Source organism: Manihot esculenta, chromosome 13, assembly GCF_001659605.2.
Source record: "Manihot esculenta cultivar AM560-2 chromosome 13, M.esculenta_v8, whole genome shotgun sequence".
Taxonomy (NCBI): domain Eukaryota; kingdom Viridiplantae; phylum Streptophyta; class Magnoliopsida; order Malpighiales; family Euphorbiaceae; genus Manihot; species Manihot esculenta.
The window spans coordinates 31,474,901-31,491,794 of record NC_035173.2 but is presented as its reverse complement, the minus strand read 5'-3'; the positions used below and the strand labels follow the sequence as shown (position 1 = coordinate 31,491,794).

Here is a 16,894-nt window from a genome sequence, read left to right as displayed (position 1 = left end):
GTTTCAATGCTGAAGCAATACAGGTTGAGGAACTAAATCACGATATAGCATGTGAAATATTGAAGAAAGAGACTCGCAATATTAAGTTCATGAATTCTCTGATTAAGAACCCAGCCATCATTTATCAGCAGCTGATGGATAAGGCTTAAAAGTACATATGACTGGATGATGAAATCCAAGCTGAGGGAAGATAAGGAGACAAGTGAAAGTAAAACTCAGAAGCCAGAAAGCCAAGGCTATAAGGGAGATAGCAAGAATTATCTCATGCCCTGAGGAAGGGACGATCGAGGTAAGTATAAGAACTATACTCCATTAAATGACTCACAAATGTATGTTTTGATGTAGATCAGAAAAAATGACCTAGAGGTCAGGTATCCTTCCAAACTCAATCTAATAAAGCCAGTAGGCGAGACAGGACCAAATACTGTCGATTCCATGAAGATCATGAGCATATAACTAAGGAATGGTGGCAATTAAAAGATGAAATCGAGATAATGATAAGGGACAACACACTCTCAAAGTTTTTTAGAAAAGATAGAGAGGAAACGAGACCCGAGCATGAGGTAAGAACTCCTGAAAATGCTGTGGATAGTGAACCAATTGGAATTATACATATGATTGCAGTGGCCCTAGTGATGGTAAGGGCAAGAACAAGAGCTTCGCTGACAACATCTTGTTTGTAGAGAAAGAGCCGTGGACAAAGCAAGAATAAAGTTCGAGCCAACAAATAAGATGACAGAGTCTTTTTACAATGACTCATTAGTCATAAGCATTCGGTTGAATATGTATGATGTGAGGCGAGTCTTGATAGACACAGGTAGTTCCATCAACCTTATTACTTTGAAAGTATTTAATAAGTTAGATTTAGATAAAAATAATCTCGCTAAAGTCTCCTACCTGTTAATGGGACTAGGGGACAAAATCGTAGTAATTTTGAACACTATTAATCTCCCTCTTATGCTAGGGGATGAAAGCACAAGCTGGAGTTATATTATAATTCACGATGGTAGACATTTCACTCGCTTACAATGTAATACTCGGTCACCCAGATTTAAAATGCTATGGAATAGTTATTAACATGGGTATGTTTAAAGTTGCCAGCTCCAGGAGGATTGCCTATTGTTAGAGGCAGCCATAAGTCATCACAAAAATGCTACAAACATTCTACAAAAAGCCTCGGGAGAGCAACAATGTCGATCAATCTACTGGAAAAATTAGATTCTCATATGAAACCAAAACCAACAGACCCGATAGAAGAGGTCGTATTAGAAGTTGATAAAAATTTATGCTTTGAAACTGCATTAAGTAATGTAAAAAAAGATAATTTAGTAAAATTACTAAAGCACAAAATGACCATTTTTTTTAGTCTCCAGAAGATGTAACAGGTGTAGATGATTCTAATCACCCACCAGTTGTCCATCGATGAGTCAATAAAATCAGTACAGCAAAAGAAAAAAAATTATATCTCAGAGAGACAGCAAGTGATTAAGAAAGAGGTTAACAAGCTCTTAAGTGTATGTCTAATAAAAGAGGTCCAGTATCCTACATAGATCGCCAATGTAGTACTGGTAAAAAAGGCAGATTGAAAGTGGAGAATGTGCGTGGACTTTACTTATATGAATAAGGTATGTCCAAAATATCACTATCAATTCCCATCCATCGAAGGTTAGTAGATTCTACCTCATGCCACACCGTGGTCTTTTTTTTAGATGCCATTTTAGGATATCACCAAATCTTAATGGATCCCAAGGATGCTGAAAAAATCGCTTTCATCATGGATGAAGAAGTTTTTTGTTACAAGCTAATGTCGTTCGAGTTGAAGAATGCAGGGGCGCCTATCAAAGGTTGGTATTGGGTATCTTTAAAGATCTAGTGGAAAGTGGAGGAGATAGAGGAGGAAGCATAACGATCTTATCTGCCCAACGGCCCATTTTGGAGGAGAGCCGAATGTTCTAGCAGCAGCCTTGCTGTTGCAGCCAGCACGTGCTGCTTTGGCGAACTTGTTCTTCCCTTTCCCTACCATGTATGCACAAAGTAGAGATGAGTAAGTAAAATAATGTGCAGGTAAAAGTAGTTAAAGTATAATAACTTGCTTAGCAGGCGAAGGTAAGGTCATTCAAGGGGTCCGTTGAATGGATGGCCGAGGCAACCGAGCCTACTCTGCCCGAAAGTGGCTTTGTAAGGACAATATGGTATTCCTCACCGCCATGCTAATGTCCATTCTCTAGGTTGAAGCCATTCTCTGAAGGAAGTCCAAAGCCTCTTCCTCATCCCTCTGTGGTTGGACTCCATTCTTTCTCAGCTCCACGTATATGTTCCAGTTTGTGTGAAGATACCTAAAACCTCTAGTGTAACAATCCGAACCTCTAGTGTATCTTTAAAGATCTAGTGGAAAGTGGAGGAGATAGAGGAGGAAGCATAACGATCTTATCTGCCCAACGGCCCATTTTGGAGGAGAGCCGAATGTTCTAGCAGCAGCCTTGCTGTTGCAGCCAGCACGTGCTGCTTTGGCGAACTTGTTCTTCCCTTTCCCTACCATGTATGCACAAAGTAGAGATGAGTAAGTAAAATAATGTGCAGGTAAAAGTAGTTAAAGTATAATAACTTGCTTAGCAGGCGAAGGTAAGGTCATTCAAGGGGTCCGTTGAATGGATGGCCGAGGCAACCGAGCCTACTCTGCCCGAAAGTGGCTTTGTAAGGACAATATGGTATTCCTCACCGCCATGCTAATGTCCATTCTCTAGGTTGAAGCCATTCTCTGAAGGAAGTCCAAAGCCTCTTCCTCATCCCTCTGTGGTTGGACTCCATTCTTTCTTAGCTCCACGTATATGTTCCAGTTTGTGTGAAGATACCTAAAACCTCTAGTGTAACAATTCGAAAATCGGACCGCCACCGGCGCTAGGATCCAGGTCGACTTAAGGTCGCCAGGACCTGTAGCAAGCCTGCTATACTCTCTGCATACCTGTAAAATCCTATTCATGGTCATACATTTTCTGTAAAAATATAAAACTGTACTCTATACCAAGGCTTAACCTGTGCATGCACTATCTCTGTAACCCCTGACTAGAGCTCTCATCTATGCTCCAAATGGGTTAAACTCATAGAACGTTAAGCCTGGTTTTTACAGTCAGACCAAGTATACTAAAAGGATTTACAGTACAAATAGGTCAAGCACACTACTGAACTCTATACAAAACTTATACATCGCTGTACAAATAATACATGTCCACACTATACTTATGACAAAACTCTTTTACTCTTCCTGCCTTCTCTAGACGCTCCCTGTACTCTGAGCCTGCAAAACTGGGGTTAAGGGAATGGGATGAGCTACTATAGCCCAGTGAGTAGAACAATAAAACATGTTATTAAACATGCTCTCATGGAATGCCTCACATCACAAATAAGTCACATCATCTCAGGTGAACATGTCACCAATAGTCCCGACATCCTAAACTCGTGCCCGGCCGTAGAATGGGGTCCTGGTCTTCCTGTTATCACATCATCTCATAACTTACCATATACCGTGCCAGGGCGTAGAATGGGCACCTGGTCTTCTACTCGTGCCAGGCCATAGAATGAGGTCCTGTCTTTCTCAGAGACTATTGGATCATCCACGATCACCCACACAACACAAATAGAAAATGCAATGCAACATATTCATGATTTCTAATGCACTCAACCTATTGCATAGTCATGGTGCATGAAACATGCTAAAAGCATTTGATTTCTCAATTAAAAGATTAAGTTTAGTTCCACTCACCTCTGGCTATCTCTGAACTGACTCTGCAAACTCTGAAGCAGTGCTCACTGCTGCTCTCTTCGGTTCCTCTGGTCCGTTCCTACACAGATGGACTCAAATGAGGGACCAAACAAATGCAAAGACATCTCTACAATACCCCCCCAAAAACCCCCTCAGACATCCTAAAACAATCATGTAAAACATGCAAAGGGAGGCTGGACAGGGCACTTTCGGCGGCAGGTTCGGCAGCCGAAAGTCCCTTCCAGAGCCGAAACTCAAGTACTTTCGGCGGCACTTCGGCTGCCGAAAGTCCTCTCCAGATACGAAAGTCTCTAACCTTCGGCGGCACCTTCGGCGGCCGAAACCCCCCTCCAGAGCCGAAATTCCAAACTTTCGGGGGCAAGCATAGGCAAGCTTAGGCAGCCGAAGCCACCTCCTCAGCATGTTCGGCGGCCGAACCTTCCTTCGGCGGCCGAAGCTGGGTTCTCCAGTATGGCAGAACCTTGCTCTGCCTCACGCCAAACCTCTCAATCTCACCCAAACACACAAACCACAATTCCTCAACATACATATCCTCAAGTATATGCACAAAGGGGTCCTAAACTACCTGAAAACCCCAACAAACAACACATCACACATATATACATGCTTTCATAACAAAAACACCAAAATACCCTATGTAACCTAATCATGCATCTCTACCCACAAACTCCATAAAACCTTCATAAATCAAGAAAAGAAGCTCAGGATCTTCACTTACCTCTTGAAAACAAGAAGATGAACGATCCCAACGTGGAGATATGGAGCAACTCTCTCCCAAAGTCTCCAAACTTCAAATCTTGGGTTTTTAGCTCAAAAGCTTCAAAACAACATTAAAAACTATCAAAATTTTGCAAGATTTAATGAAAACATGAAGAAGATCCAAGGAAGACATGGTCTCACCTCTGTTTGTGAAAAGAAAAGCAAATCTTATCCTTTCACCGACTGAGGGCCTTTTATAGGTGGCTGGCCAGACCACCTTCGGCGGCCTAACGTGATCCCGAATGCCATGCATGTTCGGCGGCCGAACTTCACCTTCGGCGGCCGAACTTCACCTTCGGCGGCCGAACCTTGCATTTCTTCCTTGGCTCGTTTCTTTCAAAAACTCATTTTCCTTTACCCTTAAAACATTAAAACATACCCGTAAAACATTAAAACATACCAAAATTCTTTAGCAAAAACATAATTCTTATCCTTCTAGAGCATTCCGATATCCTGGAACCACCGGAAGGTAGAATTCCGATACCGGACTCTATCCGGGTATTACATCTAGATACCCTATGACAGAGGATTAAAAACTTATTCTATCGGGACTTCAAGGAGGAGGGTAACTGGTTGAAGAGGGTCTGACATTTTTTCTCGCTAAAGAACCAGAGCTCTTCATTTTTCTCGGTGCCCAGCTGATACAACTGGAAGAAGAGGGCTACACTCGGCTCAATGTTATTGTTGAAGTAGACAAAGTGAAAAGCCACTAAAATCCTCCAGTTGTTTAGGGTAGTTGTGCGACTGACAGCTTGTATAAATGGAGGACTTCAACGAAGAACGGGTTCATTGGGAGCTAAAGGCCTGTCTTTAACTATTCTTCGTAAACCATGATGGTATCCTCTGCATGGATCTGATCGTCCACACGAACATTTGGGTATGGAGCATAAACCTAGAAAATCTCTCGAGAGATCAGGTAATTGTCATGCAATCAGTCTGCATCCCTTTCAGTCAGCACAAATGGGATGTCATTCACCAGGAGGCTGTCGTTATTATGGACCGCCCTCAATGGAATGACAGGAGTTAGAGCATGGATGTGACCACTAGAGAAAGAGCTCGAGGTGGAACCTCCACAAGAAGAAGACGATAAAAAAGAAGAAATCCTATTCATCTTGTGAATTAGGGAAAAGGCGCGGAAGTAGGAGTTACCTTTTAGAGAGCAAAAGATTTAAAGACGACTAAGTGGTTGAGTTTTTTGTAAGCAGAAGAAAACAATTGAGAACACAAGTGGTAATTGTAGGAGAAAGGGATCATTTATAGTGTTTGTTTCGATGGCTGGTTTATATGTGACTCAAAAAGCAAGGCAATTAGCATTCATGATCAGAACAAGCGAAGAGACGTGGAGAGCCAATTCGTCCAAGTTCGTGAAAATAACTGTAATCTTCAAATCTGAAAAGTCGAAAACCGATGGGGACCTCTAATATGGCATTAATATTCACCTAAAGTATGCAATGAGTTGTCACCATATGACTAAGCCACATGGCAAGGTCCCACTGAGCTATGACAATCGATCACGGAAATCTCACCTAGGAGAAATGAGACTCAAACATCATAGTGGTCGATACTCAAAACAACAGAAGACTTGCCCTCTTCTGAACTGGTCGAGTCCTTCATGATATAAAGTTACAGTTAGATGATAGAATCCAGTAGATCTCTATTACGCCTATAATCGCGAGATCTCTTATTCACTAGCCAGTACTAGTCGGACTTTCAGGAGATTCACTAGCTAACTTCATTTTCTTACAGTATAAAAATAAAACATACACAGAATTCAAAATACGCGTTCTTACACACTCATTCTTAAGTTTAAGACTATTTTTTTACACTCACCCTTTGTGATAAATTACTGACTTAATCGTCAGAGTGGCTGTCCATAGGCGCCAACTATCTCACTCTCTTTCTTCTGCAGATTGACCAATCATTTTTCAGCTCATTTTCGGCCACACCAGAAACACTTTAATATAAGGTTTATATATTATGTTCCATATAATATAAACTAATTTATAATGAATATTTATTACATATATGATAAAAAAAATATTTATGTTTTCAATAAAAATTTTAAATTAAGGAACTATATATCTAGTAATAAAAAATTTTAATGGTAATATTATAATTTATCTTTTAACTTTTTTATATTTAATTTAGTTATATTCGCTATAATTGTGGTAAATTAAAAATACGGAATTTTATTATCTAAAATTTAAAATTTTAGCAAATATAAATTAACTACGTAAACATTTATTACAGTATGTCCCCAATGGTAAGGTCCAAATCCTAGCTAGAATTTATAAATTTTATGGGTCTTATATCACAATTTACTTTCGTAATCATCATCGAAAATCATACCTAATCATGATTTGAAAGTATTTGATGCTTGAAGTGATTACTAGGCAAAGAATAGCTTCTAAATCTCACAAATATTTTCTAGCATTGGATTCTAAGGTAAATTCTTCTTTTCTGTGTTGAAGCTATTCTAATTCTTGTTCTAATTTTCATCACCAAGTTTTATTCTCTTAATTTTGAGTACATGATCCTCCCTTGTAATTAGTACCATCATCAACATTAACTTTAATCGTATGCACTAATAAAAAAATTACTACTTAATATCTTTATATTACGAAAAAATTCACTAATTAATCTCTCGATTTTAAAAAGTATATTAAAATATTTTTAATATTTTAAAAGTCTATTAATTAGTTTTTTCGCTAATTTTATCGTTAAATATTTTACTATTTAATCTCTATGGTTTTGAAAAACTTATTAGTTAGTATCTTCGATTTTTAAGAAATTTATTAATTAGTCATTCCGTATTATGAATATTTGCTAAAATTAACGAATGGATTATCTAATAGATTTTTTAAAATTTTAGAGATATTTAATATATTTTTTAATATCAAGAAATCAACTAATGAGTTTATTTATATTATAGAGATTAAATAGTAATTTTTTCTAAAAAAATTAAACTAATTAACTCATCAATTATTGTTGGTGAATTATTAAGAAAATGAAAAAGCATTCAATCCTCAATCATTAAGCTTTCACCAAAATGGGTGGATATTTCGCTCAATACCATCTAAATTATTGGATACTTTATACCTATAAATCTGACTAATTAGGGTTTAAAACCCAACATGTCCTAAATCTGACTAATTAGGATTAAGGCGAACATATTCATTAAAAAAATAAAATACTTCCTCTAAAATTTTAAATCGTACATCATATTTAAAATTTAAACTCAAAACTATTAATTATGGATTAAGATATGCCAAGCCGGCACACAGTCTTTCGCCAGTCTTCCATAGCCCTATATAGCTCTCTACCATTCCAATTAAAAGTAGTAAACGACATCACTGTGCCTCTTTTGACTTGCAAATTAATGTTATCATATGGTAATTTATAAACTATGGTCGATGCCTATGGTTATTGAAAAAAAAAATTACTACTTAATCTTTTTTCAATAAAATTTTTTTTAATAAAAATTAATAAAAAAAAATTCACTAATTGATTCTTTAATTTAAAAAAAATATTAAAACATTGCTAACATTTTAAAAAATATACTAGTTAATCTTTTCGTTAATTTTAACAGTTAAATATCACAAAAAAGTCTAAAATATCATAATATAAAAAGACTAATTAATAAATTTTTAAAAAATATGAGAGATCAACTAATAAATTTTTTAAAATTATAAAAATTAAATTAATAATAAAATAAAAATTAACATAAATACTAACTAATATAATTTTTAAAACATTAAAGAATTTTTAAAATATAAAAAATATTTTAGTATATTTTTTAAAATTAAAAAATTAAATAATAAATTTTTGTATAATGATAATTTTCTTAAAAAACAATATGCTCACGAAATGTATCTCAACTAAACCACTAATTAAGTAAATTATTAGAATTAAAAATTATTCTGTCTTTTTCATTAACTTTGCTTTATCAAAGTATCCTCCAATCCAATCCAAGAATAATCATTACAATTTACAACTTGGATTCACTATTGTTTGTAAGGCATTTAAGTTTCTAGAAAGTTAATTAACGTTTATATGTTTTGAAAATTTTATTATTTAGCCTAAACATTTATTAATTAAATTTTTTTATTTTAAAAAATATATTAAAATATTTATAAAATTTTAAAAAATTATTAATTAATATTTTTATTAATTTTAACTATTAAATATTTTATTATTTTATTCTTTCTATATATATAAAAATTTTATTAATTAATCTTTTAATTTTATAAAAATATATATTAACTAGTCCAAAGCGTTTTAAACATTTTCACATTAATATTTTAAATTAAAAAAATATTTTATTATTAAAAAATAATACTATAATATTGTTATGATTTATTTGATTTTTATATAGAAATTTAATTAATATAAAATTTTAAATTAATTTTATTTATCTCTGGGTAATTAATATATAAAAATTTAATTAAAATAAAAAAAATCTTTAAAAAGCTGCCAACGTGGGAAATCTCTCCTCAATTATTACCCAACTTCAAAGTCCTCTCCATCTCAAAAAATGGGTACGGCTTTTATTTCTGGAAGCTGCGTAAATTGGTGCCAATCTAAAGAGAGTCAGCTGGTGGAACCCAAGGGTCTGTCACAAACAAGCCAGAGCTGTGTTGTTCCGGCGTTGAGAAAGCTGGACAGCGTCGCTTCATGGCTCCTCAACGGCGTCGCCGCCGTCTTCTTCTCATCCCTGGAGCGGTGCTCTTGCGTTTACATTGACACAAAAGATGATTCTGATTACTCAAATCATCACTTGCCCTTAATTCTCAATGATGGCTTTAAATGTGAGCAAATAGACGATTGAGATTGACCACAAGGTGGTCGTCAACTACGTGAAATTATTTATTTAATTTTCTTATATTTATAATATATGTATTACCAATAATGAAATTAATTATCTTCAACAAGTCAATGTGGAAAAATTAATTAAAATCAATGATAATTACTTTCTGAATTATTCGATGTATAGCTTAGGACCAAAATTACATCAACTTTTACACTTTCAATTATTGGTAACAAAGAAAAAAAAATAATTGAAATATATTCGCAAATTCAACAAGCTTTTCAGACCTCATTTGAAAATTTGCATCTGTCCTGGTGTAACATGATTAACACAAGGGGCGGCTAGGTTTTCATCTAGTTTCCATCACAAGATGTAGACTTCGCCACCTTGTTCGAATGTGGAATCTTACTAGGATCTACTATTAAAAAAATGAGTTTAATTATCTTAATTATATATTTAAATTATAATTATAAATTAATAAAAAAATTTAAAATATATTATATTTATCTCTGTTATAATAATATAAATTAATTTTTTAATTTTTTTTATAAATAATAAAAATAACGATTAAAATTATGAATTTAAGCGAAATTGTTTATGGATATCAATAAATTTTGCTGCTAATTATTGGAAACATAAAACCAATTTGAAGTTGTCAAATGTCAACCCAAGTTAGATGCAATAGTGAGAAATAATGATGATGAGATGGTGTGGTAGGTCTATGTTCACATAAGCTAAAGACATAATGATGAGGAGAGGTAGATGTATGCACATCTAAAACTAAGAAAATGTTCTTGTAAAAAATATTATTCTCATATTATTTAAAAAATTATTTTAAATTATTTAATTTTCCAACTAAATGTATTAATTTAATTTTAAGATTATTTGACTAATATATTTGAAAAAATATTTTTTTATAATATTTTCAATAATAACATTTTTTTATAATATTTGACTAACATTTAATATATTTTCAATAATAACTGTTATAATATTTTTTTTTGCCCACTTAATTAGAATCGATGGAAAACTTTTATTTAATTTTTTTATTCAGATTTTTTTAATTTAATTTTTTATTTTTCAATTGAGTTTCAAATCGCGTTTCACATGATAAAAGACATCGTGGAATAAGAGCACTCGGACACTGTGTTCCTCACTGTTCCACTGCTGGATTCTGCCCCATCAGAAGAAAGGAAAATTTTCATATTCTTGTGTTGCAGAAGTCTTTCCCACTTAATAAAAATATATAAAAAATAATTCATATAATTAAAAAATAACATAGATTACTTTTTAATATATTCTAATAAATTAATATATCTAAATTATTATTTTTTTAACAAGCTTTTCCAATTTCCATGTGACATGTATAGTAAATAGAGTAGCAATACTTTACTTTACTACTAAAGGTGACCATGCAAGGTTGATTGACTGTCTCCACTCTCCACAACCACTTTAACCAGAAGAAGCCAAAGTGGATGAAAGCTATGCAGACATGGGCAACAACGTTACATTTTCTAAGTGAACAACTGAACAAGCTTAAATTTTACGAAAAAACGCTAATAACAAGTCACCTTTTATTATTATTATTATTATCTACGCAATCTGAACTCCCTCAACTTTTATGTCTGGTACACTTGCTATCATTTTGGGATTAGATTTCTCTAGTTTCTCTTTAAAATAGTGCTCTCTTCAGCCTCCTTGAAGCTAATACTCAATTTGAATCTCTCAAGTTATTGCTTGTCTCTTCCACAGTTGAATTGTGATATTCTGAGATCTAAAAAAAAGTTTTACTGTGATTGTATAAGTTTAGATAGAAAGGAATTCCTTCTTTTTTATCCTTTTTTTTTTATCTGCTAGTGACGTTTAATGACCTCTTTGTTACAGTGCCACTTGTTTGTGTCACTCAAATCCGTACAAGTACGGATGTGTTATAATATTTATCCATGCCAAGCGGTCATTTAATTTTTCCGGCGCTCATGCGGCAGGCCTCGCGTATCCAGATCAAGACTTGAGGTGTTAGACCGGTCAGCTAAAAGAAGGTTTTATGAGTATTGGGCCAGCGTTATTCTCTTAAGTTCGGTTTCCCAGAGTAGAGGAGGCCCAACAGTAATCAAGTTGCTTGATGAAGTTTCTATGTCTTGTTGAAAACATTAGTTTCTGTGCTCATCCACTTTCTCGTGGTCCAATTCTTGCGATGTCTGAGATGGCCAACGCCTGCTGAATGGGAGGCGGCAATGCTTTCTTAGCTACCAACTCTAGAGTTTTTAAATCTGAGTTTTTAGGTCTATTTATATTTTGGGATGTTTTTTTAGCAATGGACTTGTCCATGAGTTTTGTAACGTATTTGAAGTGACTCTTCTTTAAAGAACCTTTGTCTTTGAAAAAAAAAATTACTATACCTTTCAATCAATAAAATTGAAAGTGTTAAACAATTAATTACTTAAAAAAAATGGTGATTAGCATTTCTGAAAGTTAATGTGGATATATGCATATTTAAAAAAAAAAAAAATTTTTTGATATTTCTCGCAGTAAGCTGGTGGTCGGCCATTGGAACCCCTTAAGCTGAAAAAAGGAACAAAAAGTAAACAAAGGCCAGCAACTCATCTTTCTGCAACTGAGCTGTTATTTATTACTAGTATTTTTTGAAAATAAAAAGCCATGTTTCCTTGCTTTTCTATCCTTTTATTCCTTTCACAGTTCACATCAATAATAGAAACAGTCCAAAGAAAAATCAAGTTAGGGTTTTTTTTATATATATATTTGTTAAAGTACAGAACAAATTAAAGGGTATACCTTTAATTTTAAGTTATCTTTCACATGAAGCCTACCCACAAAGAGATGGGATTTCCTCCATCATCAACCAATTATCTTTTAGTATACATTTGGAAGTTATATGAAAACAGTTGCAGCTTTTGCTATTAAACAACCAAATCTGCTTGGAATATTCTCTATTTCAAGTAATTAAGAAACTCTGCCGGAGAATATGCTTAATTATTTTTTTAATATTTTAATTAAATTAAAATATTAAATAATACTTTTAAAATTTTAATTAGTTTTCTAATATTTTAATTAAATTAAAATACTAAATAATAGTTTTAAAATTATTGCGGAGCCAGATCGCTAAAGAAAATTAACAAAAATAGATGGAGGGCATCCTTTTGGCGATGTTTGGTGATTAAATTTGAGTTTCATGCATACTTTTGATCAACATGTGTCGGCCTCATGCTGCCCATTTTCTTGCCTAACAATAAAACTAAGTTGTTGCTTTTGTTCTTTTCTTTCCTTAGTCTTTGCTAGTACTCCAATCATGATTCCTTCCTAAGCTTTAGATTCCTTGCTGTCCTAAAATTAATGTCTTCCTGTAATGATTGATCCTTCTTGTGCTTTTGGTATTCACAATTTTAGTTTAATAATAAATGAAACCTCTCCCCTAACTTTGCCTAAATATTATTTAGGACCTAAACATAGATTAATCCATCACGTCGTGGATGGAGAGACACCACATAATATAAAATAAAAAAATAATCATAATTTAGCCAAAATGTAATTTAAATTCTTTTATTTAAAATAAAAAAATTAATTATTTTTTGATTTCTCTAACTAATTTGGCAGCAGCCTCTCCTAGAACCAACATGTTCTTTCTATGGTGCTTTCGGCAAAGAAAGGAAAATCAGGCCTTTGACAAAAGCTTGTAACGCAGACAGCCGCCATTTTTGTTTTTTTGTCGATAAAACTCCCACACAGATCGCAATTTAACAATTTTAACAAAATTTTTTGGTGGTATGTAATAAATCTGTGAGTCACTTTCTTTTTCTTTTATTTTTTTTTCAATTAATTGATTAAACTCTCTAATTTCATTAATTCTTTTGTCAAATTATTCCAGCAATAAAGTTGACATTTTTGGTATATTTAACACCTTTTAATTTAATTAATTAATTAATTAATTATGTATCAAAGTAACAAATAAATACAAAATTATAAATCAAAGAGTAAACAATTGTAGAACAAACCATCAAAATCAAAGTGATTCTAGTCTTCTAGAGGAAAACCACCCTGATCAATTAAATACATTTATTCTTTTACCCTTCTAATTAGCTTTTGTTATATAAAGTTCAGTTTTTTTTGGAAAAAAAAATAATATTCACAAAATTAATAAATACAAAATTAAAATAATTTATTAAATACTAAATTATAAAATAATTTGTAATTAACTATAAATAATAATTGGTCTTTTGTTGTTTTCTGCTCACAGTTAACCACTCTCATTAATTTAGTGTTCGGTTTGTTTAAAACCTAACTCATAGCCTTTTGACCTATAAAAAAATTAGGTTAAGCCGTTTGATAACATTAAATATCAACGGTTGTTGGTTGTTAGTTATTTTAGTTTCCATGATAGCCGTTGATTCTATGATAATTGTTGATTCTAAAAAAAACTTAATATTTTTTTTTATATGCTGTAATAATTTTAAATTAGTTTAATAAATTATCAAATTCTTTTCAGGTTTTAAATAATAAAAAATTTGTTATGCTGAATTAGACGTAGTGCGAATAAGGCTACTCATCTGTTAGCAAGACAGTCTATTCGTTTTGATCATTTTAAACTCTGAATTGATATTTCTGAGTGTCTGTTTGAACATTATAATTCAATATAATAATATTTATTTTTTTAATATAAAAAAAAATTCTTTGTTGATTTTATGAATAAAGATTGAAATAACTTTTTTATCAACTAGTCGATATAAGTTAAATTTTTAAAAAATTTACTAACTCACTCTATTCTCTTATAATATAAATAAAATATACATAAAATTTAAAATTCATATTTTGATACACCTTTTTAAATTAAAATAATATACTTACACTCATTTTTTTAATAATTTACTGATTTAATAGTCGCGGGTTACAAACATCCACCACCTCATTTTTACCACCTCATTTTTATTTTTCTGTTACAAAGTGACTAATCATTTTTAATTATTTTTTAACTATATCAATTATCATACTTATTAAATATATAAATTTAATTTTTTTATTTGACTTTAATTATAATTCAAATTTAAAATTATGAATTAAACTTCATCAAATATATTTTCAAATGAATTAATCAATTCAATTAACATAACTATATTAACCCATGATTTTTTTTTGTGATAGATGTTGATATGGATTTACTTAATTAATTTATGTTTCTAGATCACTTAATTGAAAGTGAATGCTATAAAAATTAATAACAAATTAACCACATCATGATCATTATTAAAAATAAAAAAAAGAATTTGTAGCTTTCTTATTATTGTTGCTTAGTTACTTGTCATTTTTAGAGCTTGTAAAATGACCCTAATTAATAATTAAATGGGTGATTAATTTTTTAATTATTTAAAGACCATGACACATTTATTTTAGATAATTATATTTATACCAAAAAGGTGATGAAGTGTGCCAACTTAAATAACTTTTCCTCATTATTTTTATTTGTGCGAAAAAAGCAAATACGACGTCACTTAACAGTGATGGCCATAATTTTACTATACTCTCTTATCTACTAAACAAATCAAAACCTTTATTTGTGCCCATTTCATCAGATCAGCCATGACAATTGACACCCCATCACCACTAGGCTCAGCTAGCCACTTAGCCTCCGAGCCATATAGCCAAGCCAAGTACACACGTGGATCCACGTCAGCTAGTTACCAAACTATTCGCTACTCGCACGCTCATCCTCTCAGGAGCTAATACGTAGATGGAGTGGGACCCAATTGCTTTGTTTCTTCATGACTAAGCTAAATTAAGTGGCTCCACGTGCTTCCGTCAGCCCCATATGGGCCATGTATTTGTGTATGTTTTTATAAAAAAAAAAAAAAACTTGTAAAAAGGCAAAGCAAAGCAGAGGCTCGATTTGGACCCCACCGGTGTAGTAGTGCACACTGACTCGAAAGCCAATCACTGTAAACTCTGTAAGAAAAAGACCAAATTACCCCTCAATGGCATTTTTCACGCCAAAGTGGGTCCCAGAAATGCACTTCAGTTTCGCCCATAAATATGAGGCCTCTAGACTGCAATTCTTCCCTTTTCTCCACCTTCCTTCTTCCCTTACCTAATTAAGCAGCTCCGGCAACGATGATGTCTGCTATTCCGGCGACCCTCTTCCCCTCTGCTGATTCCGTGCTGGGAAATCAATTTCCATCCTTTGAAAACAGCTTCACGCCTCCGTGGGACTGTTCTGATCTCTTTACTTTCCCTGATTATCAATCGCCAAAAGCTGTGGTTTCGAGTTCAGGTTCAGATGATCCGAACGAACCGAACAAATCTAACCAAAATCATGCCAATTCTAACTGCAGTTCTGATGACCCAAACCCCATCACTGTTTCGATGATCGATGATCGAAAACGACGGCGGATGATATCAAATCGGGAGTCTGCCAGGAGATCACGCATGCGAAAACAGAGGCACTTAGAAAACTTAAGATATCAGGTGAACAAATTGAAGATTGAGAACAGAGAATTAACGAATCGATTGCGTTTGGTTCTGTACCATTGCAACACTGTAAGGAGGGAGAACGAGCAGCTCCGTTATGAACATAGTATGCTCCGACAAAAGCTGTCAAACATACGCCAATTTTTGATGCTCAAACAACTGCAACAATTCACGTCTGCATGGCCATGCAATAACACAACCACAACCGAATAAACCCATCATCGATCATTAATGACTCTCTCTCTATATATATAAAAATAAATTATTCCCTCATAGTTTTGAACTGGGGAACAAAGAATCTCTCTTGCTTCTCTGTGTAAATGGAAAAGCTCTTGAAGTAAAGAAAAATGATGAGGTTTTCGGGTATTTTCAGAGAAAAGGAAAAAAAAAACCTGTTTTGATGAAATCAGGGTGGGTTTTATTATGGTGTATAAAAGCTAGTTAGTGTTGATTTTTATTAGAGAATATAATTATATGTTGTTTTTTTCCTAGTTTTTAATTAAAGCTATCCTCTTTGATCCATATTTTTATTTTATAAATTTGGATCTTAAAGCTAGCTCCACTTCACTTTGTCAATAAATTAATTATTATATATATTAATTTTATTTATGCCATATGCACTGCACTCTCTCTCTCTCTCCAATTTCCAATTTCTTCATTATCAAATCCAAGTCAATGCTACTTTCAGATTTTTCTCAAAGTAATATCTCCTCCCTTGACATATATAGCCTCATTCAAAGCTCAAACGCTAAGGAAAAAGAATCACTATTTGAGGGGTATTATTGTCCTTTCAATTAAAGAATTTTTTTTTAAATTTTAAATGGAGGATGGAGAATTTTAAACTGAGATTTATCAGGTTTAACCGGATGCACTTACCATCAGAATAAATCTGGGAGTGCCTTCCAATTAAAGAACTAGCATTAGATAATTTTAAAATTCAATTAATACATTTATTTATCAGATTAAATTCGTGGGTGAATTCAAATTAAATTTCCTTTAAAAAAGCACGAAAAATAAAAGCATGACTTTAAGCAGTGGTCTATTTAATTTGACGTATTACTCCACTTGTCCTG

The 16,894-nt window shown here is 33.0% G+C and overlaps 1 protein-coding gene across 1 annotated transcript; it reads left to right on the top strand.

The window, feature by feature from the left end:
- Positions 1–15,398: 15,398 nt before the first annotated feature.
- LOC110629578 (basic leucine zipper 4) lies at positions 15,399–16,435 on the top strand. The gene has a single exon (XM_021776610.2). It carries the CDS (start codon positions 15,465–15,467, stop codon positions 16,032–16,034), a length of 570 nt encoding a protein of 189 aa, XP_021632302.1. The 5' UTR covers positions 15,399–15,464; the 3' UTR covers positions 16,035–16,435.
- The last annotated feature ends 459 nt before the right edge of the window (positions 16,436–16,894 follow it).

Coding starts and splice junctions, on each gene's coding strand:
- LOC110629578 (XM_021776610.2), top strand. CDS start 15,465: ATGATGTCTGCTATTCCGGCGACCCTCTTCCCCTCTGCTGATTCCGTG.